The sequence below is a fragment of the Marmota flaviventris genome, chromosome 7 (genome assembly GCF_047511675.1).
Source record: "Marmota flaviventris isolate mMarFla1 chromosome 7, mMarFla1.hap1, whole genome shotgun sequence".
Classification (NCBI taxonomy): Eukaryota; Metazoa; Chordata; class Mammalia; order Rodentia; family Sciuridae; genus Marmota; species Marmota flaviventris.
This window is the reverse complement of record NC_092504.1, coordinates 5,461,454-5,488,199: the sequence shown is the minus strand read 5'-3', so window position 1 is coordinate 5,488,199 and position 26,746 is coordinate 5,461,454. Positions and strand designations below refer to the sequence as shown.

The 26,746-nt window shown below is 56.0% G+C and overlaps 1 protein-coding gene across 1 annotated transcript in view; it reads right to left on the bottom strand.

Moving 5' to 3' along the window:
• Window positions 1-26,422, bottom strand: part of Crmp1 (collapsin response mediator protein 1) — a 66,013-nt gene extending 39,591 nt beyond the window's left edge. The window contains exons 1-3 of the mRNA XM_027937088.3: window positions 26,042-26,422; window positions 6,969-7,057; window positions 2,020-2,204 (exon numbers count right to left, since the gene is read on the bottom strand). Coding sequence (XP_027792889.1) covers window positions 2,020-2,204; window positions 6,969-7,057; window positions 26,042-26,422 — 655 coding nt within the window. The remainder of the gene's footprint in view (window positions 1-2,019; window positions 2,205-6,968; window positions 7,058-26,041) is intronic.
• Between the last annotated feature and the right edge of the window lie 324 nt (window positions 26,423-26,746).

Here is a 26,746-nt window from a genome sequence, read left to right as displayed (position 1 = left end):
CAGCGATCTGCTCCCCTCCCACCCCCCCCATCGACTCCGCCATCTTCAGACCCCGGCCGGGATGTGGCTTCTTCAGGGCAGCCGTCTCGGAGCCCCAGCCCCGTTCAGGTTCTATGTCCCTTTTTTTCGCAGCGTAGTCACCATTAACAGTCCCATGTGGCTGAGCAGGGGTTCCTGACAGGGCCAGCCCCTGGAGGACAAGCCTCAGTCCTGCAGCTGTCCATCCGCCCCACAGCCTGGCCTTCAGCGCCTCCCATGAGCATCTGCTGAAGAAACAGGGTGGGGCTGGGGGCCCGCCCGTCCCCTATGGCCCTCTGTGTCCTCACGGCCCTTGGGCACACTCGAGGCCCTTGAAGCACACAGCAAACCGCCTTCGAGGGTGTCAGGGGAGGACCCCAGATTCAGGGCTCCCCCAGGATGTCACAGTGGGTGATGGGGGAAGAGCAAGGGGGACCCCAGGGATCCTGGCCCCTAGCCCAGGGCTCTGCACTGTACTACAGGATCTCACCTATGTCTCCCCAACACCTTTAGGGGTTCAATCATGAGGCCCATGCTGCAGACCAGGCTGAGGACAGGCCTCGCTCCTACAGCAGGGGGGCAACAAGTCCAAGTCTGTCCAGGGCCAAGGCCTGGCTCCTCCCACTGTCCCCCAGCAGGTGCAAGTGCCACCTGTTGGAAAGGGATCAGGACTTTGCTTGTCTGTGCCCTGAGCCGGCCCTCCTCTGTGGCTAGTGCAGCCATGGAGGGTGCTGCCAAGGGTCACCTGGGAGAGAGGAGACGGCAGGGTCCAGCCAGTTCAGGACAGCCGCGGCAATCGCACAGCGTGACAGTTAAAGAACACATATAATCCACTGCCGCCTGCTTAGTCATTTCCCAAGGTGGGACCCCAGCAGAGGCAGCTTCTCAAGCAAAACAGAACAAAACCAGGCTGCCAGGGAGACAGAGGAGGAGGCCGGCTCCCCACACAGGCCACGGAGGCCGGGTGGTACCATCTGTCCGTGAGTCTCCACGCCCACCGTGGTTCACTGAGGGCAGAGGGTACTCCCAGTGACTGGGCTTGGCCACGTGGCTCACACCAGTCACAGAACATGGGCGGACACTGGGGTGTGAGCAGAGACGAGGTGGCAGGAGGGAGGCAAGTCTCTGCCAGACCCTCGTGCACATCACCGACGGCCACGGGAAGGGTGCTGCTCAAGACTCAGGGCTGCTGTGGTTTGGAGATGGCCTGCCTATGTCCCCAAGGGTCTGTGTGTTGGAAGCTCGAATCTCAGGGTGACCGTGTTGGGAAGTGGCAGGACCTCTAAGAGGTGGGGACTGCTGGAAGGTGATTAGGCCACTGGAGGCACATGCTCAGAAGGAATCGATGCTAGTCATTGCGACTCAACCAGGGGGACCCTCACCAGAGACTGAATCAAGTGTCTCATCCAATCTCAGATTTTCAGCCTCCCACACTGTGAGCTACACAAGCCTCTTTTCTTTATAAAGTACCTACCCGGGGTATCTTGCTATGGCAATGGAAAACATTTAATAGGCAGACTGTTACGCAGCACTATCACAGCATTATTTTCAGCAATACTGACCGACACGCCCTCTTCCTAGCTATGTAAACTGGGGCAAATTACCTCCACTCTCCGAGCCTCCATCCTCCATCATTATAACACCCATGTCACGGTTTCCAAAACTCTGGCCATCCTCACACTTCGGGATATCATTCTTTATGTGATACCTTTAAATCTGTTTATCTTCTAAGCATCTAAACACCAATTTCAATCTCAGTCTAGGCAATGATAATAACCAGGATGCGCCAGTAATTTTATTTCAATACATTCCAAAATGGGTTCTGAAAGTTTTACTGTCTGTATTGCTTTGTAGACACTGAGCTGCGTTGGGGGACCACAGTGAGAAGGAGATGAAATGGCCCTGAGCTCAGTGACTGGTCTGCACTGGGCCCCAGGGTGCTGCTGCCCATGGTGATGGAGAACCCCCAGCCGCCCTCAGGGGACAGGGCCTGCAACTCACTGATCATAGTGGTCCCGCCCACCAGCGCTGCTCTGGTGCCCTGGAAGAAGTCATCGGCCGCCGTCATCCCCTGGCAGGGCTTCTGCAGATAGGTGTTGACATCGATCCCTCCGGGAATGACCATCCGCCCATTGGCCTCGATGGTCTTCACTCCACCAGGAACAATCAGGTTCTCTCCTATTTGCCTGGAGACAAACAACAGAGGGGACCTTGGTTCTTAAAAGCAAACTGGGCAGTCAGCTTAGCAGCTTCAGGCCCACTAAGTAAACACACCTGAGCCAGGTCACCCAGGGCCGCAGGTGGGTGGAGGGCACTCAGGCAGGGCCTGCCCTCCAGGGGAGCACACTCGAATGTAAGCACCTTGTTGGAATGCGGCAGGGCAGAGGGCCGGGGGCACAGGGAGCTGTTTCACCTGGCTGGTTCTCCAGGAAGGCTTCTCAGGGGGACGGAGGACTGGGTCCAACCAGGCAGAGCCAGCCTCTCCATCACGGGATGCTGGGCTGTCTGAACAGCCAGTCTCTCAGGGGAGTGGTCGGCTTTGGGCAATGGGGGTGCAGAGTGGAGCATCACCTAGCAAGACTGTGAAAAGTCCCCTTGGCTTTATGAGCTTTCAGGGACACTGATGGGGGCCGAGTTGCATCCCCCGAATCCACAGGAAGCCCCAGCCCCAGCAACTCAGAGAGTGACTGACTGGACTCGGAGACAGGACCCTTGCAGAGGTGATTAAGTAAAATGAGGTCATTGGGGTGAGCCCTAATCCGATCCATCTGGTGTCCCTAGGAGATCAGGACACAGACACACACAGAGGACTGCCTAAGGACCCAGGGAGACATGCCATTTGCAGGCCAAGGAGAGCCCTCAGGAGGAGCCAGCCCTGCCAACACCTGGACTTGCAGCCTCTCAATTATTTGTGAGAAATAGATTCCTGTTGTTGAAGCCGCCCGTCCGGGGCCTTTCACGGTAGCCTGAGCGGCCAAGCACACGGCCCCTGGCTTCTCATTTCAGCAGAACTGGAGGAGCAAGGGCCTCAGGAAAGCTACTCAAGCCCTCTGGGCATGTAAGACAAAACTGAGGTCACCTTAAACACCACAGCGAGGGACTATGGAGGGGAGGCCACTGTTTCCAGGCAGGCTGAGGTCACTTCTCTTCCCTGCTGTGAAACTTCCTGCAGGAGGAAGGTCCCAGACAATCGACTGCCTGGCCCCGTGAGCCCTGCGAGCCCCGCGGAGACTTATGACACCCAGTGATGCCTGTTCTATTTGTTGGAACCAGAGAAAGGAGATGCCAGGGCACCAGCAGATTCTGAGCCAGAACCAGGCCAGAGACCCCAGGGCTTCCAAGGCTACCAACTGGCTGAGATCTGAGATCTGAATTTTTGTTTGCAAAAATAAAATCCAGGTATTCTGAACTCTTGGGATCAGGCCATCACATAAAAACACCAGTCATCAGGCTTAAGAAAATACTGCTGCAGTGACCAAAGGATCAAGCCCAGAACAGAATTCACCTCCTGGGCAAAAGCAGCAGCCCTGGCCCTACAGGAGCCTGGGCAAGGCTGGTCCGGGCTGGCGGGGCAGAGAGAGGGCTCCAGCCACGGCTCCTCGCAGAGCTGGGCACATCCTGGTCTCCCTGAGCTGGAAAGAACCCAGCAAAGCACAAAGCCAGGCTCAAGGGGAGCACCCAGGAAACTGTCCCACCAGCTCCACCGCAGGTGCCACCGCCCCCAACTACCAACCCTCCCCTGCACAGCTGGCTTGAGTGCATGGAAACTCTGGGTCCTTCTGCCACCCTCTCCAAACACGTGGGCTGGTGCCAGGAGCCGAAGGAAAGGGCCTCTGGAGGACACTGACCCTAACAGAGAGCAGCTGCCCTTCCTGGAGGCCTGCTGGGGAGTGGAGACTCCTCTAAGCACTCACCCATGATGTCACCTGGGCTCCCAGCTAACTTCTAAAGAAGACAGGTAATGTACCCAATGCTAACTGCAAAGGTGCAGGGCCACTCAGTAAGTCAGCAGGGGCAGCAGACCTGAGGCTCAGTCCTACACGCCACTGCCCCAGAGACAGCCCGGTGTGAATGGCGCCTGTGACTCGGTCACCACGCCAAGGTCCCGGTGAGGGGCCCTGTCGTACCTCCACCAACCTCTCCAGTCTCCCACCAACATCCCCACAAGGGAGGAGGTCCACTGGGCCAAAGGGGGCGCAGATCTGAGACAGGCACCTAGACTGGTCCAAGGTCACACAGCAAGTCCAGGTGGGCCTGGGAGGCCCCAGGTCTAAGAACAGGACCTGCCCCGGCTGACTGCCTCCCCGACACAGGAGCAGCACATTCCCCTCAGACGGGGCCTGAACTGATGGGGACCCCGTGAGTCAGGAGGAAGACGCAGTCAATGGCACACACCAGCAACAAGTCCAGAAAAGGAGGACAGAGGAAGCTCAGCTAGCCTCAGACGTGCCACCGCTGTGGCAGGAGGAAACCCTGCGTGACCAGCATCTGAATCACCATGCTCGGTGAACCAGGCAGAATCCTCCATGAATCACAGCTCACTGCACCCTAATAGCTGAATGGCTCTTAGAAAACTCCGCCAAGGGTCTCAAACAGAAGGACTCTTGGTGTTTACTAAAGTAAACAAAAACTGAGCCTCTGTATGCCTGGGTCAGCACAGGCCACTCCAGCCCTACTCTTCTCAGCCAGTAGGCTGCATGCTAGAAAGGACCCCCTAAGTCCTGCAAGGCACTCAGTCATGGTCACCCTCTCTGCTTCACAGAGCAGGAAGAGGAATACCAAAGCTCAGAGAGGCCTTTAGCACTGGGGTGCAAGCAAAATAGGGTTCTGAGTCAGAGGACTGGACAGATACTGAATTTACAGAACTGCCTGTTTCCCAAACAGCCTGGCCAGCCAAAGTCCTAAGGCTCCAGGTGCTCCTGCATACAGCAAGCACTCAAGAAACGCAGCTCAGCCCATGACCACTGGGCTCCACAGGTCCCCAAAAGGATGGAAGCACAAGTGACCAGCTCCAACCTCAAGCAGCAGGTGGCCAGAATGGCTACCCCATCAGCAGCTCCCTGGTGACTTTGCCCTCAGGCCTTGAAGCCCTGGAGGCCAAGGGGCCCCAGCCTGGGCGGCTTCCTCTGATCTAAGCAGCAGTGCAGAAGAAGACCTCCTGCTCTGGACTTACCCAACCACACTGCATGGGTGCTCTGGGGCTCCAAACAACCCTCACCTTGACCTGGGGGTCCAGATTCACTTTGCTTTTCCTCGTCAGCACTCTGGGGCACCTACAATGGACCAGGCCATGCTCCAGAGTGGGGAGGCCTTACTGCCCTGGCCAAGGGACAGACACCACGTGAGGGAGGCTGTGACAGATGGCAGCTCATGGCCACAGGGAAGGGGGAATGCAGCCAGGCCATCCCCGGGCAGGGAAGTGCCCTGAGGAGACATCACGTGGAGCTGGCAATGCGGGGACAGGTGTTCCACGGAGGGGCTGGGGTGCACAGCTCCCAAGTGGGAGTGAGCTGGCCGTGCACACAAGAGTGAGCTGGGGGTGGGGGGGAGATGGCAGGGAGGAGGCCGCTGTCCAGAACTACAGCAGGGGATGGGGAGGCAGAGACTCTGAACTTTCAGGGGGCACGATGCACCCACTAACCCCGGCTTCCTTTACCCCCACCCCCATCACAGCATGTGCCCCCCTCCCCAGCAGGCTGGCTTGTTACCAAGTCTGCATCCTGTCTGACCTCCCCGTGCCCCCAGGCCCCTGCACTCTCCTTCCTGCACCAACAGCCCAAGCCGGTCGCAGACAGTCTCCTCCTCTGCTCTTCTAGATGCCCAGGGAAGAGGCCGTGAGTCCAGGCCACGTCCCCATCACCAGCCAGTAAAATGCTGGAGGCCACGGAGAAACCACTGCCTGGCGTTATGGGCGGAACTGTCCCCAAACCACGCCAAAGCCCCAACACCCCCCACCCACCCCCTGTGACTTTTGGAGATGAGGCTTCAAGAAGATAATTAAGCCTAAATGGGTCATCAAGGTGCATCCCTAACCCAACAGAACCAGTATCCTGATAAGGAGGGAGACGCCTGGGCAGCACAAAGAAAGGCCATCTGAGGACAGTGAGAAGGAGGCCCCAGGCCAGCAGGGAGTGAGGCCCAGGAGGGACCATCCCTGCGGGCACTGACCAGGGCTTCCAGGCTCCACACTGTGAGTTCCTGTTGTTGAAGTCACCCGGCCTGCATCACTGAGTCACAGTGTCCCAGGGGGCTCCTACCCTGGGGTCAGCAATGGCAGGCTGAAAGGGAGCCCACAGGGAGACAGTAGGGAAACGGCAGAGAGGACTCTTCTGAGAGCCAGCCAAGGTCCCCATGGAGGCCCACTTCTCCCCTGATCCCCTCAACGAACCCCAGGAACGGCAGGCAGGTGGAAGGCAGGGCTGTGCTCAGCCAGGGGCTCTTGGGGGGGACACAGGCCCTGTCCCCAGCCCACCCTGCAACTGGGCTCAGTGCTTAGCCCCACTGGCCCCTCATGCCCCTAATATAAAACACTACACCTGGGCTGGGGTTGGGGCTCAGCGGTAGAGCGCTCGCCTAGCATGTGTGAGGCCCTGGGTTCGATCCTCAGCACCACATATAAATAAATAAATAAAGGCATTGGGTCCAACTATAACAACAACAAAAAATCTTTAAAAATACCCCAAAAACACTACATCTGCATTTCACAGCCTGAGTGTGAGCATTAAAGGCAATAGGCACCCTGAGGAGTATCAGCAAGCCTGGGACAACGGAGGGTCCCCCAGCACACCCGGTCCCTGCTCTAGCTCACCCCGGCCCCTGCTCCACCCAGTCTGACGTCCCCAGTCTGGAGCTCTGAAATACAGGAGCACAGCACGGCCACTCTGGCAGAACACCAGCAAGGCCAGGCCACCTGGAGGAACAGATTCTTAGGTGTGTCCTGCTCAACCCACTTTATGAGCCCGTCTTCCAAGTAGACATCGGCATAAAAGGACTGGTCCTCGTTGACGATCCGTCCACCTTTGATGAGGAGTCGGTCACTCTGAAAAGCAAAGCAGAGTTTTAAGTGTCACTGGGGGAAAGTCAGGGGAATGGTTTTCTTTCAACTTTTAACAATAAAACTCTCAAATATCTTCAAAGGTAAAGGAAGGGCACTGAAACCCCCCCAAACCCCCACACTTCAACCCTCCTCCACCAATGCTCCATCTTCTCACCCCACCTCCTTCCCTCCTCAATGCTTTGCATTTTCCCCAGAAGTATTTCAAAACAAAACCCAAACATGGGATCATTCCTCCTTTAGATACTTCAGTACCTTCTCCAACCAGGAAGGGCCTCCTAAGGAGCCCTCACCACAGCCCACTACTCCAGCTAACCCCATCCACCTCCTCCTTCATCTCCGCCCAGGACACACCATATTCGGTTTTACTGGATTGTCTCAGAAATGTCTGTGTCACTGGGATGCACACCAAGTCCCCACGGTGCACTTGCCCTGTGGGTCTCTGCTGTCTCCTCCCTTCTAAATGTCATTCACTAGTTGAAGACACAGCGTCATTTATAGGTCAGGAACTTCTTAAGGCATTTCTGAATATGACGGTGATCAACTCAGAGACACTGTGCAGATAATGAAAAGACTGTGCAACGAACCCTGCCCCTCCTGCACATGCACTAGGTCACTCGGACGCTTGTCTTCTTTGTCCTCCTGTCTGTTCCAAAGCCGTGACTCTAGGACACACATACACACACTCATCCAGGCAGTGATCACTCCTAGCCCAGGCCCTGGGAGCCACGGGAAACCAGGCAGAGTTGGGATCTGCTCCCTGAGCCTGGCCGATGAGAGTCATGGGATAGAAGGTGGCCCAGGAGGGGAAGGGCAGGAACAGAGTGAGGGGCCGTCATGCTTACCTGGGGGTGCAGGTAGGGCAAGCTAAAACCTACTAAATAAGACCGGCTGAACCAAACAAAGGGCTGAAAAGGGGGGCGGCCAGGAATGTCGAGTGACCTGCCAGGCCAGAGGCAGAGAGTCCAAGAACAGAAAAGAACAGAGCTCCATCCTTTTGGATTTTACCATAAGCACATCCCAAGTTACGGCATGGTCTTCATTACCACAATTTTTAAAAGTCTGCCAAACACCACATCGCATGGCTACGTGATAAGTTAGTTATGGCCCCACTGTTTGGCCCTTCAGTTATTTTCTGTTTTCCACAGCGAGGCAGTCAGCTGCACCAAACCTCCTTGTGCACAACTTTTCCGTGGTTAGGATGCTGTGTCAGGCCAAATTCTCAGAAGCTTAACAACTGAGTCCAACAGCACAAACCTTATTTACGGCCCCTGATAAATGTGACTGAACTGCTTCCCCAAGAGTACTGCCCAATTTGCCAGGTATGGGAACACCAAGTGCCTTTGCTTATCATTAATATTTGTTAATTTCCATTTTTTTTGGAGCTTAAATTTTTCCAGTGTGGTTATTTTCTATTTTCATTATCTTCAAGTTGCTCTCAAGGCCCCCATCCCTTGTGTGGGGAGAGAGCCAGTAAATGTTAAGAATTCAGTGCAACCACTTCTGCCGGGAATGAGAGGTTCCCCCCACCACCCGAAGCAGAGCTTGCCACAAAAACATGATAAAGGGACAACCGGGCTCAATTCCACCAGGACCCCTCAGGAAGCTGAGAAAATGCACTACAGAGGGTCCCAGAGGCCACGGTCCAGTGGTCCCAATGGTCCCCTGGCATCTACCGTGAGAGGCAGGCAGAGATGCTCTGCAAGCCCAGAAAAGGTCAAGCCAGACTAAGCAACGGGGAAACTTTCTGAGAAGAAACAGTCTGCAGCCAGAACTCCCAGGTGGGTTCTGGTCTCAGTGTTATATTTTCCTCAGTGTGAAAGCCAAGGTCAGCAAGACCCCAGTTAGTCTGCCCTCCCACTATCTATTCCGGCATGGCTCTGCTCAGGGTCACTCATCTGAGAGCCCTCCCCTTGCCTGCCCACCAGCTGCCCTGCCCCTCACCCCTCGTGTTTGCACAGCAGTCATCACAGTAATCTGACATACTACATATGTACCTGTCTGGCTACCATGTGACTCTTTCCACTGGATTCCAAGCTGTGATGTGCCACCGGGGGATGTGCAAGGCACAACCACACAAGGGACCAAGCATGGGTTGGCACCACCTAGAGTTCTCTTCTCCCTACAGATGCTCTCACTAGACTTAGCTCCATGAGGGAAGGGACTCTTGCTTCTTCACCGCTTCACCTTCAAGACCTTGGACCCGCTTGGCCAGATGGGTGGGTGGATGGGTGGATGGATGGACAGATGATGACGGATGGACAGATGGTGGACAAATGGACAGATGGATGGATGGAAACATTGAAGGATGGATAGATGGATAGATTATAGGCAGGATGGATGAATGGGTAGATGGCAGGCAGGATGGCAGGATGGATGAATGGATACCTAAACTGGTTCTTGGAAAATGAATGGGTGGAGATGAAGAGAAAAGGCCTCAGAGCCACAAGTCAAGGAAGAGAGTGTGAAATGGCGTGTCCTGCTTCCTGGAGAAAGGGGATTCCAGAGCATTCACTCCACGCCCAACAACCTGTCCTGAATCCCTAACATGGAGCCAGCCATGATTTGTGCATCTGCAAGGAAGAGACCCACCAAGCACCCTGGAGGCTACTCCAGGACCAAGGGAAAGCAAAGGCCTGGCTCTGCATGCCCGGAAAGCACAGGCAAGCTGGCGGCCAAGCTTCCTGGCACAGAAAGCAGGAAAACACAAGTCCTTAGCTGTCGGAGCAAGGTTTCAAACCCGGCTTCTGCAGGCAGCACCTCCCTTGTCACACTTAATTACGGGCTTCCCAGGCTCAGCCTGAAAGGGGTGTTTGACGCACTGCACGCCAGTGATCTGCCCAGCCTGCTCTGCACTCCTGAGTCAGGCAGTGGAGTTGGGTCCAAACCCTCCCCTGCTGCACTACCCCCAGATACTGCACGCTGGGACCACAGGGGTCCAAACTCCAGCATCTCTCCAGTGCCAGTACACTTCTGAAAAATCCATAATAAGGCAAGAACTGACCTGACATCCTCACTTTCTTTCTTCGAATCAGTCATTCCTTTGCCTTTTAATAGCATTTTCATAGACACGTCCTGTAGAACTCAAAGGCGTTTTGGTAGGTACTACCCCTGAAAGGGGTCTCCAACGCAGCGAGTTTAGAATATTCTATTCTGGACACAAGGAGGAACCACCCTCCCACAGCTTCGCCCAGGGCCAGTGCTCTGCCCATGTGCAGGGAAAACTGGGAGAAGAACTGAGCACACAGCTTTTCCAAGCCCAGATCCTTCCATATTGTGGGAAATCTGTGGAATAACTCCCAGAGAAAGCACCCAATGGGTGGAGATGAAGAGAAAAGGCCTCAGAGCCACAAGTCAAGGAAGAGAGTGTGAAATGGCGTGTCCTGCTTCCTGGGGAAAGGGGATTCCAGAGCAGTCACTCCACGCCCAACAACCTGCCCTGAATCCCTAACAGGGAGCCAGTCATGATTTGTGCATCTGCAAGGAAGACACCCACCAAGCACACCTTCTCTGTGGCTGCCTGCCCTGAACGGACTGGGTGGGGCACTGATCTGACCTCGATAGAAATGCAGTTCCAGACAGGTGTGGCCTCCAATGTCACGCTCCTGATGCAATTTTCCTAACTCCCTGCCCGTGTGTAGGCCACCAAGCCACACTGCATCACATTTCTAGACATTTTCATGCTCTGGAATTTATGACACCCCACAAGCAGATGGAATCTAACTACACTCCAAGGTCAGACCCAGGGGCCTCCCGTTCTAAGGAATGTGTAAAATCTCAGGCTGCACACCAAACAGAGGGAATGTCACTACACACATATACCAAGACATTATAGATACAGGATTTATATGTAAATATTTTTATTTTAAACATAAAATTCACACATTTGAAAATAAAAAAGGACTCATGCCCTCTGACCCGGAATCTACTGCTGTCCATTTGTCCCCAGGAAAATAGCCCTAAACGAGTCCAGGATTTATATGCAAAGATCAGATCCAGACTCAGTTACAATGGTGTAACCACATCACTACCCCTCAGCTGGTCAATATTTTACAGAAGTTTCAAGGACAAAGACAATAAGATGTTATGTGAAAAACCAAACTGCAAAACTCTGCACTGGCAGAATTCAAGGGGAGTGGGTCTTTCTGGCAGGAACTGACACCTCCCCAGCAGGCCCTGGGGCCCCCACTGCGGTGTCCCTGGCAGGACAACGTACACGCATCCCAACACTCCCCGCCCTGCGTGAGCTGGGCACTGCATGAGGGGCCTGGAGACCCCTGTGACTTCACCTTACGTCTCCATCAACAGGCCAGGGACCCTCCTCGGCATGTCGCAGATCTTTGCTGAGCAGCTGGAGGAGGTGGCAGACAGGGGCCAGGGAAGAGAGAGGAGGAGATGGGACACTTGAAAAGAGAGGGAGTGAGAAGGAGGGTGAAATAGGGTAATGAAGAGGTTAGAAAGGAAGGAGAGGATGGGGGGAAGGCAGGCAGACAGACCATACATCTCTCCTGAAATCCTGACCCGCTGCCTGGGCATGGACACATGCCAGGTACAACGCCTGCATGGCACAGGTGGTGCTGGAAGGACACCTTGCGAGGGTCACCTAAGCCCTGGCGCTGGGCAGCAGTGGAGTCTCCTGCCAGTGTCTTTTGAGTTGGAGGACGGCCCAGCAAGGCGCAGGCTCATCTCCAGACCTGCCCTATCTCCCAGCAGCCCAATGGGGGAAGAGCAGCTGTGGGCAGGTGTCGTTGGTCACTTCACTACATGAACTGTTCTATCCAGCTCCGCTTAGGGACATCTGCCTCCAGGCCTCAGGCCTTCCTAACCAATCAATCAACAGCAAAACACACCACAGTCGGCCCCTGCTGGGGGCAGGGAGGGTCTGGATCACAGGGAAGCCTCTGCATCGCTGTCCAGGCCAGCAAAGCTCTCAAGTGCCCTGGGCTCTGCTCTCCCTCCCACATGGTGGGAATGGAACCTGTCCCCTGCACACAGACCCAAAAGGCAGCCCTCAGGAGACACACAAAATCCATTAAGGTCTGGGGGTCCTCAGAGGAAAATAAGACATGCTGTTCTCCAAACGAACACTTATCCAAAAATCACTGGTTTAGCAACTTTGGCTATCTGGAAATAGCAGAGAACCAAGGCTGTCATTACAGATTTGGAGGAAGACAGTGACCGTGTCATCAAGGAGGGGACATTGACCTGAGTTCTGAAATATGGGCAGAAATTCATTAAGCTGGAAAAAAAAACAGAGAAATGGAGAACACTCCCGCAAAATGAATAATATACACAGTGTCCCCAGAGTCCAGGTGAGGTGCCCTGGGTGAGGAAGAGGTGGGCCATGTGCTGTCCGTGGTGCTGAAACGCACTGGCCACAGCACAGGGAGGGAGGCTGATGTCTCTCCTGCTCACCCAGCCTTGGAGCTCCTCACCGCTGCCCTGTCAGCTGGTAAGTCTGAACTCTTTACGTCTCCATGAAACCCAGGTAATAACACTTAGACGTTTCACAGTGGAGGTGCCAGGCCCCAATGTCACCCTTCCAATCCCTAATGCTCCTCTCCCACCCCAGGAAGGAAAGGGAGGGCACGCCCCATGTCCTCTCCCTACAATGCCCCCTAATGCTGACATGGAGCCTAGGACCAATGCACAGGTGTCCACACCAGGTCTCAGAGGTCCCCCACTGGGGGACGCTGGCCCAGCCATCCTTGGGAAGGGGGGCAAGCGTGAGTATCTGCTAGTCAGATTCTGCCTCACGCCACTGCCGCCTCCTGGGTTGCTTTCCTGGAGAGAGTGGCAAACACCACAGGCTGGCAGGAATCAGTTGGTTGGTCCCCTTGGATTGCCACGTTTGCTGCAAGCTCAGACCCGTTTCCATGACAACAGCAGTCATGACACCAGGACCTCCGGTCCCGTCCTGCCTGCAGAGGTCTGGGAAATACTCCCTGCGGATGGAGTGTCTGTCTCCGGGCCCCAGGAGTGGGCTGGAGAGGGATGCTAACTACACTGATAGCTGGTATCTAGGCCTCCACCCATGTCTGTGTTTCTGTGCCTCTGCTTCTTACCTCTTACCAAAAATCTGGACAGAAAAGCTCCACTTTTAAAAAGTCATGCTCCTCGAGCCTGGGCAGGCGCCAGTCCTGCGGCACAGGGTCCGCATGCTCCACTCGCAAGTCACACAGGAGTTACAGACAAGGAAACTTAGAGAACTCGAGTGAAATTTCTCAAGGTAAGACCCAAGAGAGGGTGAGCCAGAATTTGAACCTAGCCCTACCCGGCACCTATACAGTGACCACCCACTGGCCTCTGTGCAATGAATGCTCTCGTGACTAGGCCTAGATGACCTGTCTGAGCCTTAGCTCTGCCCCTCTGAGATGGAGTAAGAAACACCACTACCCACCACGCACAGACCTGGCACAACACCCGCCCTGGACTATGGTGAATGTGGTCAGAGCAGGCAAGGGAGATAAAAGGCTCTGAAGGCCTCAAACGACTCTCGGGGGTAAGATACTCAACACAGACCCCGTCACCCAGTTGACACTGGCCGTGCCCCCGGCCAGCCAGGCCACTTCACCCTTGTTACCTCACTGAGCACTCAGTTAACCAAGATGCAACTGGCTATGGCTCAGGACGCGGGTGGGAGGCCAGACAGTGGGGTTCTGAGTGGCCTCAGGCCTCCCAATCCTACAAGGTGGGCAAGTTCACCGCTCTGCCCCACCTTCCCATGTAATGCAGAGGGCTATCTTGGAAATTAGATTAATTAACACATGAATAGCACCTAGAAGGCCGCCTGATTTTTTAACATCCTTGCAACATGGGGAGACGGATCTCCTTCAAACGCTCGGCCTCACCTTCACTTCCCTGTCACCTCTCACGCCACGTCTGAACCACTCTTTGCCGTAACAGAACAGCTGAGACTGGGTGACAAATAAACAACTGAAGTGGTTTTGGCTCGTGGCTGTGGAGGCTGGGAAGTCCAGAGCACGGAGCTGGGTCCTCACCAGGACCTGGCAGAAGGCAGAGGGCAAGAGAGCAAGAGGGACCAAGTCACTTTTATAGAAAGCCCACTCTGTGGTGACCAGCCCAGCCCATGAGGGCCACATTAGTGCCACTGTGAGGGTCACCCATGACCTTCTGGCCCAAGGACCGTGGGGACACATCTGTCCCACAGCACACCTGCAGCCCTGGTCTTGTGTCCACCCTGGAAACATTCCCACAACCACCTGTTCCTGCTGCTCCTGCCCCAGGCCCCCTCACCACAGGTCTCCCTGCTGAAGGCCAGAGGGCCTTTGTGAAACAAATCCAGCCAGCCTCAGCCCCGCCAGCTCGGCCCCCAGCCTCCTCCTGGACTCACCCCCACCAGCTCGGCCCCCAGCCTCCTCCTGGCCTTGCTACCTGTCCTCAGCCTTGGCCCACCCTTCTCGTCCATTCATGATACCCCCAGCCTCCCTAAATGCACCTGCCCAGTCCTGAGCTTGTACCCACGCCTTCCTGCAGCCTGGTCACCTGCTCCGCCCATTGACTTCCACCTCCCCATCATGTAAAGTGTCCTGACTCCAGGACCAGGGGTCACTCCGTGGAGTCTCCTCCGGTTAGCACTGGTCATGAGGCTCCAAGTTCCAGCTCACGTTGACACATACTTCCCAGGAGGCTGTGGGGTCCTTGTCCTGATGCCAGGATGAGAGCTGGTCTCACAGAGCTCTGAGCTGCCTGACCTCAGTGGGCTCCAGTTTCCTTATCTGTTAATGCAACTAGTCAAAGTGACCCACAGGATCACTTAGGATCATAGGTAAAAGTGCTCCCTACACTGAACATGGGGCTGTGAAATTCAACATTCTGTGCCACTGGCTCTAAGTTCAGGCATTTGAGGAAGCAGAAAAAAAAAATGTCTCCTCATTAAAGTTTCATTTTGAAAGTTTGATTCTGAATACCTTCCGGGGACTTGAGGAACAGCACTGTGGAGGAGAGAAGCTGAGGGCAGGTGGAGGGCACTCCACGTGCAGGGTGACCAAGAACAGAGCTGCCCAAGGGCAAGCAAGGCAGGCTGTCTGGTGAAGTGGTGATCTCCCTGTCCCCGGAGGAATGCAAGGAGAGGGCACGTGGAATCCCTGCATGAGCAGGGGGTGGGGAGAAGCAATGGACAGTCCTTCCTGCCTCCTCAAATGCACAAACAGAATATTTACACAATTTAAAAGGTTCCCTTCCAATTTGAGGTTACAGAAAGGAGATGTGTGCTGAGATGTGATGAGGGATTAAGCCCTAAGGGTCTACGAATATGATGTCATAAAGAGCATGTGGCAGCATAGCCTGGGGACAGGCACAGACTTTCCTCAAATGGTACGCTGCTCTGCATCAGATCACTGAGTCTTCTCATGGAATTGACCCCAGCGTGTGGCACTAAGTCATCGGTGGTGGCCAGGGCCCGGGGAGGAGGAGAGGGAGACACGGCAATCCAGCTCCTGGGGAAAGCTGCGGCTGTGAAGCTTCCTTTTCAGTGTGAGAGAATCAGCCAGCTCCGCCCCTCCCCACTGCCAAAGCACCGCTACAGGAGCCCCTCTCTCTTATTTCTTCAAGATCCAAAAGCCCTTCCTGCAACCTCTTCCCCTGGACGGCGACTATGAAATGCTAAGTCCACAGACAGGGCGCTGTTAAGGAAGGCCAGCGCAGGCACGCCTAAAACCCCAGGAGGCCAAAGGCACTGGCTTCATGCGCCCATTCACACTGCCCGGCGATGAGTCGATGAGTCGCCCTGAGCAGGAGTGCCCCAGAGAAAGCTGAGGACAGACCCCCGCCAGTCCAAGTATTCACGGTCAAGCAGAGCTGACAGACACAGAGACAAGCCAAGGACATGGAAGCAGGAAGCCACAGTCCCCAGCCGCAGGAGGAGCAGGCTCCACGGAGGATGGGCACAGCTGATATCAAGGCAGAGGCCCAGGGAGGGCAGTGTGGTCAGGGAGAAAGATGCCCGGAGCACAGCCAAGGAAGGAGAGAGGAGCTGCGACCCACATGTCCACTGCCCCCCCCCCATCAGGGGCTGTTTCCTAAACCATCTTCTCTATGAAGCATCCCTGCTCCCACCCCGTGCCACACCACCAATACCCACCAACTCAGAGTTGTCTTTTCCCAGAACAAAACCAACACTGGGCCATTACATCTCTCCAGCACAAGGGTCCTTAGCCTTCAGTGTTTGGGGGACACTGCCAAGTGGTATAAAATTTTGCAACATCATCGAAGGGATTAAAGACCACTCAGCACCAACCCTGCCAGGCCACTCACGCCCCAGCAGTCACGCCCCGGCATTCCTGGGTCTCTGGGACCTCCGTAGCTCCTGGTGGCATGGGCTGGCTCTTCAGCACCACGGTGCTGTCCGCGCCTGCTGCCCTCCTCTTACAGGCTGGAAGGCGCAGTCTGGGAAGGTTCCCTTCTCTGGTGGGAGCTTCCTGTTACTCCCAGCAAATTAGACTGGATGTAGCTCCTCTCTGCTTGTGAGAGACGCTGCCAAAACAACATGTGGCTGGAGCAACACAAACTTCCACGATGACCACAACTGGCAGCACATCTGCAGAGGACTTTCTCACTGTGCTCACAGCCACGGGCTGAGAAGCACAGGCTGGTGGGCCACCCTGCAGCCTCCTGTCCCTACAGCGCCTCATCTACGCGGGTCTCTAATCTCCACCTCTGGCCTTGCCCTTCACCCCATTCCAACCTGTATTCCTAGCTTCCCGCCCAGTTCAGTTTGGTGCTTCCCAATCTCTACTCAAGCTGAGGACCAATGCTGGGCCTTTTCTCCTTTGCACCCCCAACCCCCAAGCACCAACTTCACCCGGTGTCTGGACATTCCAGAACGTTCACATCTCATCTTCTTATCTCTCCAGAAAAAAATATCTTCTCCCTATTGACTCAGGGCTTGATCGCATGACTTGCTCTGACCAGTGGACTATAGCAGACAGCAGTCAGGCCACACCGGAGCAGAAGTTCCTAAAGGCATTCCAGGTGCTGCCAGTCTCTCGGGCTCTGCTGCTCCTTCAGCCCGGGTCTCAGACTCACTGTCCACCTGCAGCCAGGGGCAAAGTTACAGCCAACCCACAGCCCACATGTAGCATGAGCAAGAAATAAACATATGTCATTGATATCTTGAAACTGTGTGCTATGAAACAAAGCTGACACCGCAGTAATAACCATGACAGCTAACCCACATGGCAATTCCTATGTTCAGGCACTGTTCCAACCATCTTATATACACTGTCATTTAATTTTCAGGGGGAAAAAATCTATGGGTTATTATTATTATTTTACAAACAAAATTTGTTTAGTAAAAAAAATTGATACAGAGAATAGGTGAATTTCCCGAATTACACAGCTAGTAAGTGGAGCAACCAGGATGCAGACTCAGTCCGTCTTCAGAATCCACACTCTTACCTACTGCCCTTGTCACGCCATCCTCCCAGCTCAAGAACTTGCAATGGCTCCCTGTCACCCACAGAAGACCATCAAAATGCCCTGTAACTTAGAAGTAAATTATCCAATCTAACTCTTTCACTGTAAAGAAAAGGAATCCAAGGCCCAGGAAGACTCGCCCCAGACCAAATAACTCACTGGAGTCTGAGTCACACTTAGAACCAGGTATTATGTCCACTAAGTGAATTCTGCCAGACTCCCAAATCCCTGCAGAATTGCTTTCAAGCTCAACTTCTGATTCAGCTGTATGAAGCTCCTCACTCTCTTCTCATAACGTTTACCCCCAGCCCAGGCCTTCTCCATGTGGCTCTCCCTGCCCATCCTGCTACCCCCTACTCCCCAGCAACCAGCACCTGGCCCACTCCAACCTCTGGGCCCAGAGAAGCCACCCCATTGCTTTGCCAGTGCTGGGTCCTCTCTGCTCTGAATTCCTCTTGACACCTGGGCTCTGTTTGGGTTTGCCCTTTGGCCATTCTTAGCTTGTTTCCTGTGGGTGAACGTTATCACCTGGATGGCAGGTTTCCTAATGCACCCTGCACAATTTAAAGAACACAGCAGATATGTGGTTAATACCTGCTCTAGCCAAAACTCCAAATTTTCATTTTTCAGAGAGGGAGCCTGAGGGTGGAGAGAGAAACTCTGACCTGTAGATATTTACTACGCGCCAAGCTCACTCATGTGCCATATTCCAAGTATCCCCTGGATTAAGGCTTGACCAAGTTCATTACAAGAAGCACATGTTTATGATTAAGGTGGCACAGTTGTGAAATGGGAGACATCACAACTCTGAGTCACTTTTATGTCCCCTCTGAGATGCTTTTAAATAATCTAATGTAAACAAATGATTTTTCCCTTAATATAGCCATTTTTCTCTTCTCCATCATCAACTCAACACAACTGAGAGCATTTGCTTAATTACTGTCAGGTTCATTCTCTGCTCTTTCCAGACCCTCAGTCCTGTATTCGACTTCTGTCTGATTTCACAACAGGCATGGCAAATCAAGCAATTGCAGGCATCTCAAACCCTCTGTGTAAAAAGCCAGGGATGACTGCACACCTACAGGACAGGGTGGTACCCTCAGGGCACAGCATGCCCCACAGGGATGTTTGCAGATTTGCACTTTAGAATAACTAACTCAGCTGAGTCAGCTCTACTGGATGGTCTTTCTTCCTGTCCACCTTCACTGTCTGATTGGATGTCAAACTTACATACACATTTATGTACCAAAGATATAAATTCTAGTTTATAAATACACACACACCAGTTTCACCGGGAGTGAAAGGAAGAGGCAAAGCATGGGTGTGATTTTCTCAGGGAGCCAAGCAGCTCACCTGCTCTTGCTACTTGAATGTGAACTTATATGTCACAATCCAGTGCAAGAACTTGATATACTGCAAATGTCTGTGCACCTCAGTTTACTCCTGGGGAAGCAAGGACGATGCGCCTGGCTGCCTGCCTCACAGCACTGTTCTCAGAACAAGGTGATGGTGAAATTCATGCTGAAAGCTGGACTACAGCAAGAGCTCACAGGGTGGGCACCCACGAGGCCTGACTGTTAACAACAGAAACCATAATCCCCATGGTGGAAACCTGGACTCCCCCCACCCCACGATGGGGCAGGCCTCCCCCTTTGGTGCTTCTGTTGGGAGCCCAGAGCTTCTACAGGCCAGGAAGCTATGTGCCTTTGTTTGCTGAGAGCCACACCCAGGATGTTCTTCTTGCTTAATGCTCAGTGGGCACAGAAACAGCTTCAGCTAAGTTAATCCCCGGCTGTGCCATTTATTTTAAAAAATAAAAGCCACAAATGAAATAGAGCTTCATCCATATTTCAAGCAGTCCATTGGTCCTTGGGGGCAGGAGCCAAGCGCCTGTGCCTTCCCCTCCTCCTCTTCCTTTCCCCTCCTCCTCTTCTACCAGGGGACTCCCAGCTGCATCTGGGAGAGCAAGTGCAAAGCCATCTCCCTCCCACTTGCCCTGGAGCCCAGCAAGTGCCAAGCACAGACCAGATGCTTGCCATTATTATTCACTCATCAAATGACTGCATAGAACAGGCTGGGGTGCAGCACTTGGAAAGCCATAACAGCCTCTAAGGAAAGGTCCTGGTCCCTGTCACCACATGTGCATTATCAACCAAGACCCTCAGGCAGTTGAAGGATCCTGAAGAAACCCCATCCAAGTCTACCCTCTCAGGTTTGTTATTTTCTCCTTAAAACCACAAATCTCTCTGGCTAGGGAGGGCTATCCGGATGAACGTAAAACTAAAATTTTCAGCATCTCTCCTCCCCATGTTTATGGGAACCACGTCCTGAGGCTGCTGGAACCAAACCTGAGGTTTTCCTTTACCCACATGTTGACTGTTTGCTTTGCATGAAGAACCAAAGCAGCAGGGAGCCAGGCAGCAAATCCAAAGCCCTGGAGGGCCAGGTGGACCCAGAGCACCTAAACACTCTGCTGCCTCCCCTCACCCGTAGCCCTTGATGCTCTTGGGTCGTGTTGGAGGAGGTACCCACTGTGGATATCAGAACATTGATGTGCAGAGAGGGGCCAGAGCAAAAGGCACACCCAGAGCCATCTGTTGCAAAAGGCTGGGCAGTTCATCTCAGCAGAGCCCACAGCAGGGGGCCCAGCACAGCTAGCCCAACTGTACAGATCCCCAGCCCAGGGCAGCATTTCCACACTCCTGCCTCAAAGACCATCTGGTAAACTTCCACCTGGGGCAGAGGGACCCAAGGTTCTTGCTCATGGGCCCCTCCACCACCTGCCTATCCTCCTAGGATCAGGGGCAGACTTCCCACAGCAGGCATCGCCTCAGAGGGACATTCTTGTGCTTTCTTTGTGCTGCCTGGCCTGGGCCACACACTCCTTCCCCGCACTCAGCCAACTAGTGTTTACAGATTGGCCCTAGGCCTCTGGGTCCCTAAGGCAGAGCATAGAGATGGATAAGTGTCCCAATCCCCTTTGACCAGGCAAGAATCTGAGCTGAGCCCACCAGGGATTTCCCAACTCAAGGCTCAGCCCAGTCAAGCAGATGCGGGGCAGTGCAGGGGAGGCCAAGGGTCCAGCTCCTCCCACCCTGTCCCCCTCCAAGGGCCGCTGCTGGGATTCAATAAAACAGGGCTAGTCTACACTGGCAGCTGTGTAGGGAGTGACAGCCTCCTCCTGACCCAGAATTCTGCATAAATGAGCAGGCTTGGTCCCAGATCCTCAGCCCTCAGGAGTCACCTGGGGGATTCCACTAGGCCTAGAACCCCGCCTCTCAGCACCTGGCTGCTCGGCCTGCCACCCAAGGTCCACAGTGCTGGTGGTGCCCATCACTCTGCAACGGCCTCCTCAACTCTGAGGCCAGGCAAGGAGTGGGGTGGAGGCTCCAGCTCCTGACCGCTGAGCCCTTGGCTCCCCATGGAGACAAAGCAAAAAGACCAGGGCTCCTTTGTTTCCGGCCACACCCAGGGACACAGTTTGCCGGCTCGGCCCACACTACCGTTCCCACCCTCCAGCAGCCCAGCCTCGGTGCGTTAACCCTTCCCGGGCCGCGGCCACCCGTGTCCGGCGAGAGGTTATTTTTAGCGGCGGGGAGGGTGGGCGCGGGCTTCCATCACGGCGCTGTCTCGCGGCCCGGACTTCCACCCCATCATTACGGGAGGGGAGTGGGAAGCGGCGATGGCGTTTTATCTTCCTCCTGGCGGCTGTGCGGTGCCAGGGCCGAAAGGTGCAGGGGCTGCGCGCGCCAGGCTCAGCGCACCTCCCACCCTGCGGAGCCGAGGGAGGGGGCTCGGACCCTGCGCCCCTCCCTCTTTTGTTCAGCTCCGCATCCCCCCGTCACGCCATCCTCTGGCACATCCCGTAGGGGGAGGGGGCTGCACGCCCGCGGGGAGAGGGACCCGAGGCTCCAGCCCCGCCCCGCCATGTGGGGCTCCCCCCTTATTGTCCCCAGAGGCTGGGGGGAGGGGGCTGCCTTGCCCAGGCCGGCCCCGCCCCACCCGTGGCGACGCAGGAAGCCTCGGGGGCGCCTCAGCCATACCCCCGTGGATCTGGACCTGGCGGCGACCATCCCCAAGCCACAAAGAACCTCAGCAGGGCGGGGCGGGGCGGGGGCGCTTACCGTGATGTGCGGAATGCTCTTCTTGCCCTGGTAAGACATGGCCCCTCCGGCGCCCTCGGCCTGGCCGCTGGACCTCCCGGCTATCTGACGCTCTGTCGGGCTCTTTCTCGGCCCCGCTACCCGCGGGCGCAGTGACAAAGGCCCGGGAGGGATGGAGAGAGGGACGGAGGCTCGGCGCCCGCGGATGCCCAAGCGCGGCTGCCCGGCTGCTCGGCCCTCCGCCGCCGCCGCCGCTCCCGCTGCCAACACCGCAGGAGGGCGGGAGGAGGAGGAGAGGCAGGGCGGGAGGAGGGGGCTGCAGACAGACAGCTCCTCCCGGCGGCGGGAGCCGAGCCCGATTCGCCCCTCTCGGCTCGAACCAGGAAGCGCTTCCCTTCCGATCCCCCTACTCCGCCCCCGCCCCCACCCGCCCAGCCCCGCCGACCCCCGCCCCGCACGCACGCCCTCGGCTGCGCCCCAGCCTCGCTCTCGCGAATGGGAGGGTCTGGTTTTCAAGGTTCTTTTTAAGGCAAGAAACGGTCCTCAATGCACAGGCAGAGCCCGCGGGCAGCGCCACAGGTGTGTGGCCCTGCATCTAGGGGTCTTGCCTGATCCTGTGTACAGGGAGGAAGCCGTGGGATAGGTGCCAGGACCCTCCCAAGCTCCAAGGAGCGTTCCTGGCCGCCAGGATCGCGCCCAATGACCGCCCCCCTCCGGCCACTCCTTTCCGCAGCCTCTGTGAGTCCACCCTGCGCCACAGGCTAAATGGACCTAGCCCTTTTCCATCTTCAACTACAAGGCTCTACTAAAGCTATACCCTGTATATCCCCACCCTAGACAAAAGGCTACTCGTTTTCCCACCCCTTTCCAATGCATTCTGCCTAAAAGAACCTACCCTCCCCATTCCCATCACTAAATCAGCTTTCCCTGAAGGCCCCTAAGGCCACCCAGATGTAGCCACAGAAGAGAGACAAGGCCACAATTCATGGCTGACCTGCTGAAGGACAACAGCAACAGCTCTCTCAATACATAGAGGCCTGGTTTGGGGGCCACGGGGTCACCCCCAGACAGTGAGTGCTTGAAAGTTTAGGCCATTGCACTAAGTTTTCCATAGCTCCTGGGGACAGGCTGGGGACAGGAGGAGAAATAGGATGCTCCTGCCTCTCAGTTGAGTGCTCAGCAGCCCAGGGGCCTGGGATCCAGATGTTGCTCAGGGGGAGGTGGGCAGGAAGCTAGGACATAACTTGATGAACTTCATAATAAAGGAGAAAAGATGGAGGAGGAAACAAAAGGGAGACTCAGCAAGCCCTTCCTGCATTGGAAGGTTTGTGCCCCACACCACCAGGCAGGACAAAGCACCAACCTTCCTGCCACTTCTGCTAATTTTCTGCCTGCAAAACCCAAACAGGCCCTGGAAGACACATCTTCTCTACTTTCCAGTTGCCACCCAGGGAGAGGTAGGCTAGGTTTGGTAAAGACTCTCAGTTTGGGGGCTTTTGCTGGGGCCTGGAGTCTTGATCTCCACACCATGGAGGTCAATTCCCTAGTCCAGTTCCTGGATCCACAGCAGGAGATCAGAGATTGGGCCTTAAAATGGGGGTGGGGCCCTAGGTTCACAGAGGAGAACAAAAGTATTCCAAGAACACAGCCCAAGATTTTCCCATTTCATAAATGGGAATTGAGGCTTAAGGGATAAAGCTAGCAAAGGTCTCTAAGGTCAAGGGCATTAAAACATGGTGTAGTCAAAATTGAACCCAGGCTGTTAACTGGAGTTTTATCATTGTTGAGTTTGAGGAACTGTAGTTTTACTTTCTTATGCTACATTCAGAGTATTAGATGCACTGAGTATCTATCTATCATATCTGGGTAAGTATTTCTTGTAGGAAGAAGCAAGTGAAAAAACTGGGTTTTAGTAACATTACAGAATACAAAATTATAAATAGGGTGAAATTCAACTCTACTAGGAAGGAATTCTACAGGAGGATATGAATCTCTAAATCTTAAATAATTCTTAAATAATCTCATGTGCGATGGTAAAATTGAGGATCCAGGGATACTCAGATGTGCCCCAGGTCCAGGTGCAACGCATTCGCTGCAGAGCTGGGTCTGAAAGCCAGGCTCCTGCACACCAGGTCTAGGTGTCCCTGCGCTGCTGCCGCAGCCTGGGTCTGAGCTAGGTTCTAAGTTCTCGCTAATGACCCGAAACTGCGGGTGGGGGCCGCCTCCCTTCCTCAGATTCCAGTGTTTCCTTCCTCAGCGCTAAGTCCTAGGTTCTGGCACCGGACATTCGGTAGGGTCATTCTGGAGATCAGAGTAGGAAAGCTGCGGAGATGGGGACCGGACCACGTGCGAATTAGGGGGCGGAGCCCCTGCTCCAGGCTGGCCAAACAGATGCTGCTCCTAAGCAGACTTCGCGGGTACCAAGCGCCGCAGCCACTCAGCCTCTAGCAGAGGAAAAAGTTGCGCCTGCGCCACGGAAACCCCACCTCCCTCCCAGGAAAGCGCCGGTGGGCGGGGGAGGGGTCCCAGCACCGGCTGCAAAGCGCAGAAGCAACGAGGCCCGCCCCGGAACCCCGGCCTTCAGTAACCCAAGCCCGGCGGTCGCCGTTTCCGCAGGAATTAAAATGCGCCCCCGAGGGAGACAGGACTCCCTCCACTACTCAGACCCGACCCTCTAGTGCTTTTAGAGCCCTTCTGTCCGGTTCCCAAAAACTAGGAGAAAGGGCAAAGGGGACTGGAGCGGAGGGGGGGAGAAACTGGGAGAAGTGAGGAGACCTGAGTCCCCAGTCGCCAGGGCGCGGCGGCCCCGCGGCCCGGGCAGAACCCAGGCTTGCTGGCGTGGCGCCTGCGGACAGCTCCCGGCGGAGCACAAAGCGCCCTCGCCTCCCCGGAGGGAGCTGAGAGAGGCGGCCACCCGCCTCTCCCAGAAGGAGGCGCCCAGGTTAAAGAGGGCCAAGTTCTCCGGCTAGTTCCCTCGCGCTGGCCCTGGCTTCCCTGTCTCCGGGTGGAGCTGGAGAGCCTGCATCCCAAGCAAGGTCGGCCCGCAGGGCAAGATAAAGACGGGTGGGGAGGAGGAGACGGGACTCTCGACGTCTCCCTCCCTCACCCCACCCCCCACATTCTCTCGCTTAGACCTTCGCCGCGGAGGCCCCGGATTCAGGACCGCGGAGAGCTCTCAAGCTAATGAATGGGCGGTCCCACAGGGATGTGGACCAGAGCAACACCAGCCACAGGCCGGCCCCGCTCTAATTACTCCAGGAAGCCCCCCCAGATTGCCGTCCGGATCACTCTCTGCCTCTGAGTTCCCTTTATGCCTCTCATAGCGCTGGAAGGGGCAGGGTTAGTTAAAATAATAATAAAACTCCACAAACACTTCACATATACACACTCACTATCTGTGGCATTGATTGATCTAATTCTCACGATAAACCTGTCACTCAAGCCAGCCTGGGAACTTCTGGAGGGTGGGGCCGGTTGCTGAGCTGGGAACCCAGCAGATTCAGGCACTGAGTTCTGTCTGGACCAAGCCGACAGCTGGGGGATCTTTCTTCTGATTTCCAGGCGCTGGATCTAAGCCTCATCCGTCCACCCATCCCAAGGGCTGTGCGGTCCACACACCCATCTTCCCCCAGTTCCCTGGCGGCTTCCCACTTAGGGGAGAAGACCACAGTACCCAAGCCCTGGCCTTCCTCCTCCCCGGTGCCCCCACCCCATTTTCAGAGGGACAATAACCTCCAAGCCAGGGAGGACACTGACTCCAGTTCAAAAGCCAGCTCTGTCCCCCTAACCTGCCCTGTGAGGGGGACACAGCAGCCTTGTGCCGCGGGACTCCCTGGTATCCCTTGAAGGCAGCGGCTGCTGCGGGAAGGATTTTCCAGTTCTAACTACCTGACGATCTTAGACCTTAACTAAACCCTCACCCAAGAAACCAGGAGGGAAGCACTCGCGAAGGCCCTTTCCCGTTGAGGCCATGTGGCCAGAGCGATTCGCGTAACCTCCCCGGGTGCAGGGGCACAGTAAGTGTTCCGCAATTACTGAGTGAGCAAATATATGGATGGAAGAACACGGAAGGGCGCTTTCCTCCTCTGCACAGAACACGGACGAAGAGCTCTGGGTTAACTCATCCCAGAGGTTCCTTTGCAACTCAAGTGTCCATGCGGCTGCTTTACCTAACTTACTTCTCCTCTCAGAACGTCGCTTTTCCTTTCTGCAGAAGAGGAGCCTGGACGGCCCTCGGAGGTCCCTTAGGAGTCTCACGGACTATGCTGGCCAACCCGGGACGAGTCGCACAACCTCTCTGAACCTCCTGTATGATGAGGTGGGGGAGGGGCCGTTCCGTAGCTTTTCCTAGCCTGGTGGCAGCGGCCCCAGCCCAGGGTCCCCGAGGGCCCCGCCCCCCACGTCCGGTCCACGCGCTCCCCGAGGGTACCTGGCTATTGTCCCGGCCGAGTGGCAGGTCGCGGGGCGCAGGGCAACGAATGCTCAAGGCTGGCGGTCGCTCGTCGCGCTCGCCTGGTGAGCTGACGGCCGAGCCCGAGGGCTCGCTCACGTCGCTGGCCGTGTCCTCGCTGCCGCCTGGCCCCGGCAGGCCGACCGCGTCGGGCCGGCCAGCACTGCGCGGCGTGCGAGCCGAGCCGCGGCGGCCCACGCTGTACGCGTCGAAGTCGATGGTCTTGTTCTCGTAGGCGCCCTCCACGGCCGCGAACATGCCGCCGTACTTCTGGCGCGGGGTCTGCGCCGCGCTGCCCGGCCGCGCCAGGTACACGGGCAGGTCATCCTCCGTGTTCCACGCGCGCCGCCGGTCCGCCATACCCGTCCAAGGCTGGCCGCCCGCCGCCCGCGGCCCGAGCCTCCTGCGTGCGCCTCGCTCCGCGCCTCGGTGCGGGCCCGCGGCTGCCCAGGCGCGACTGCAGCCCGGGGAGGGCGGGGCGCGCGGGGCGGGGCGCGCGGCGGGGCGGGGCCGGGGCGGGCCGGGGCGGGGTCTCCAGGCGGCTGCAGGCAGCTCAACCACCAGCTACAAAGGACCGGGGGGCGGGGACCGCGGCTGGGGCGTGCAAGGATGGTGACGTGCAGGAGCCGCAGCACAGAGGGCGGGCGGCCGAACCGCAGTGCCCTCGACGCACCCCCACTCCCC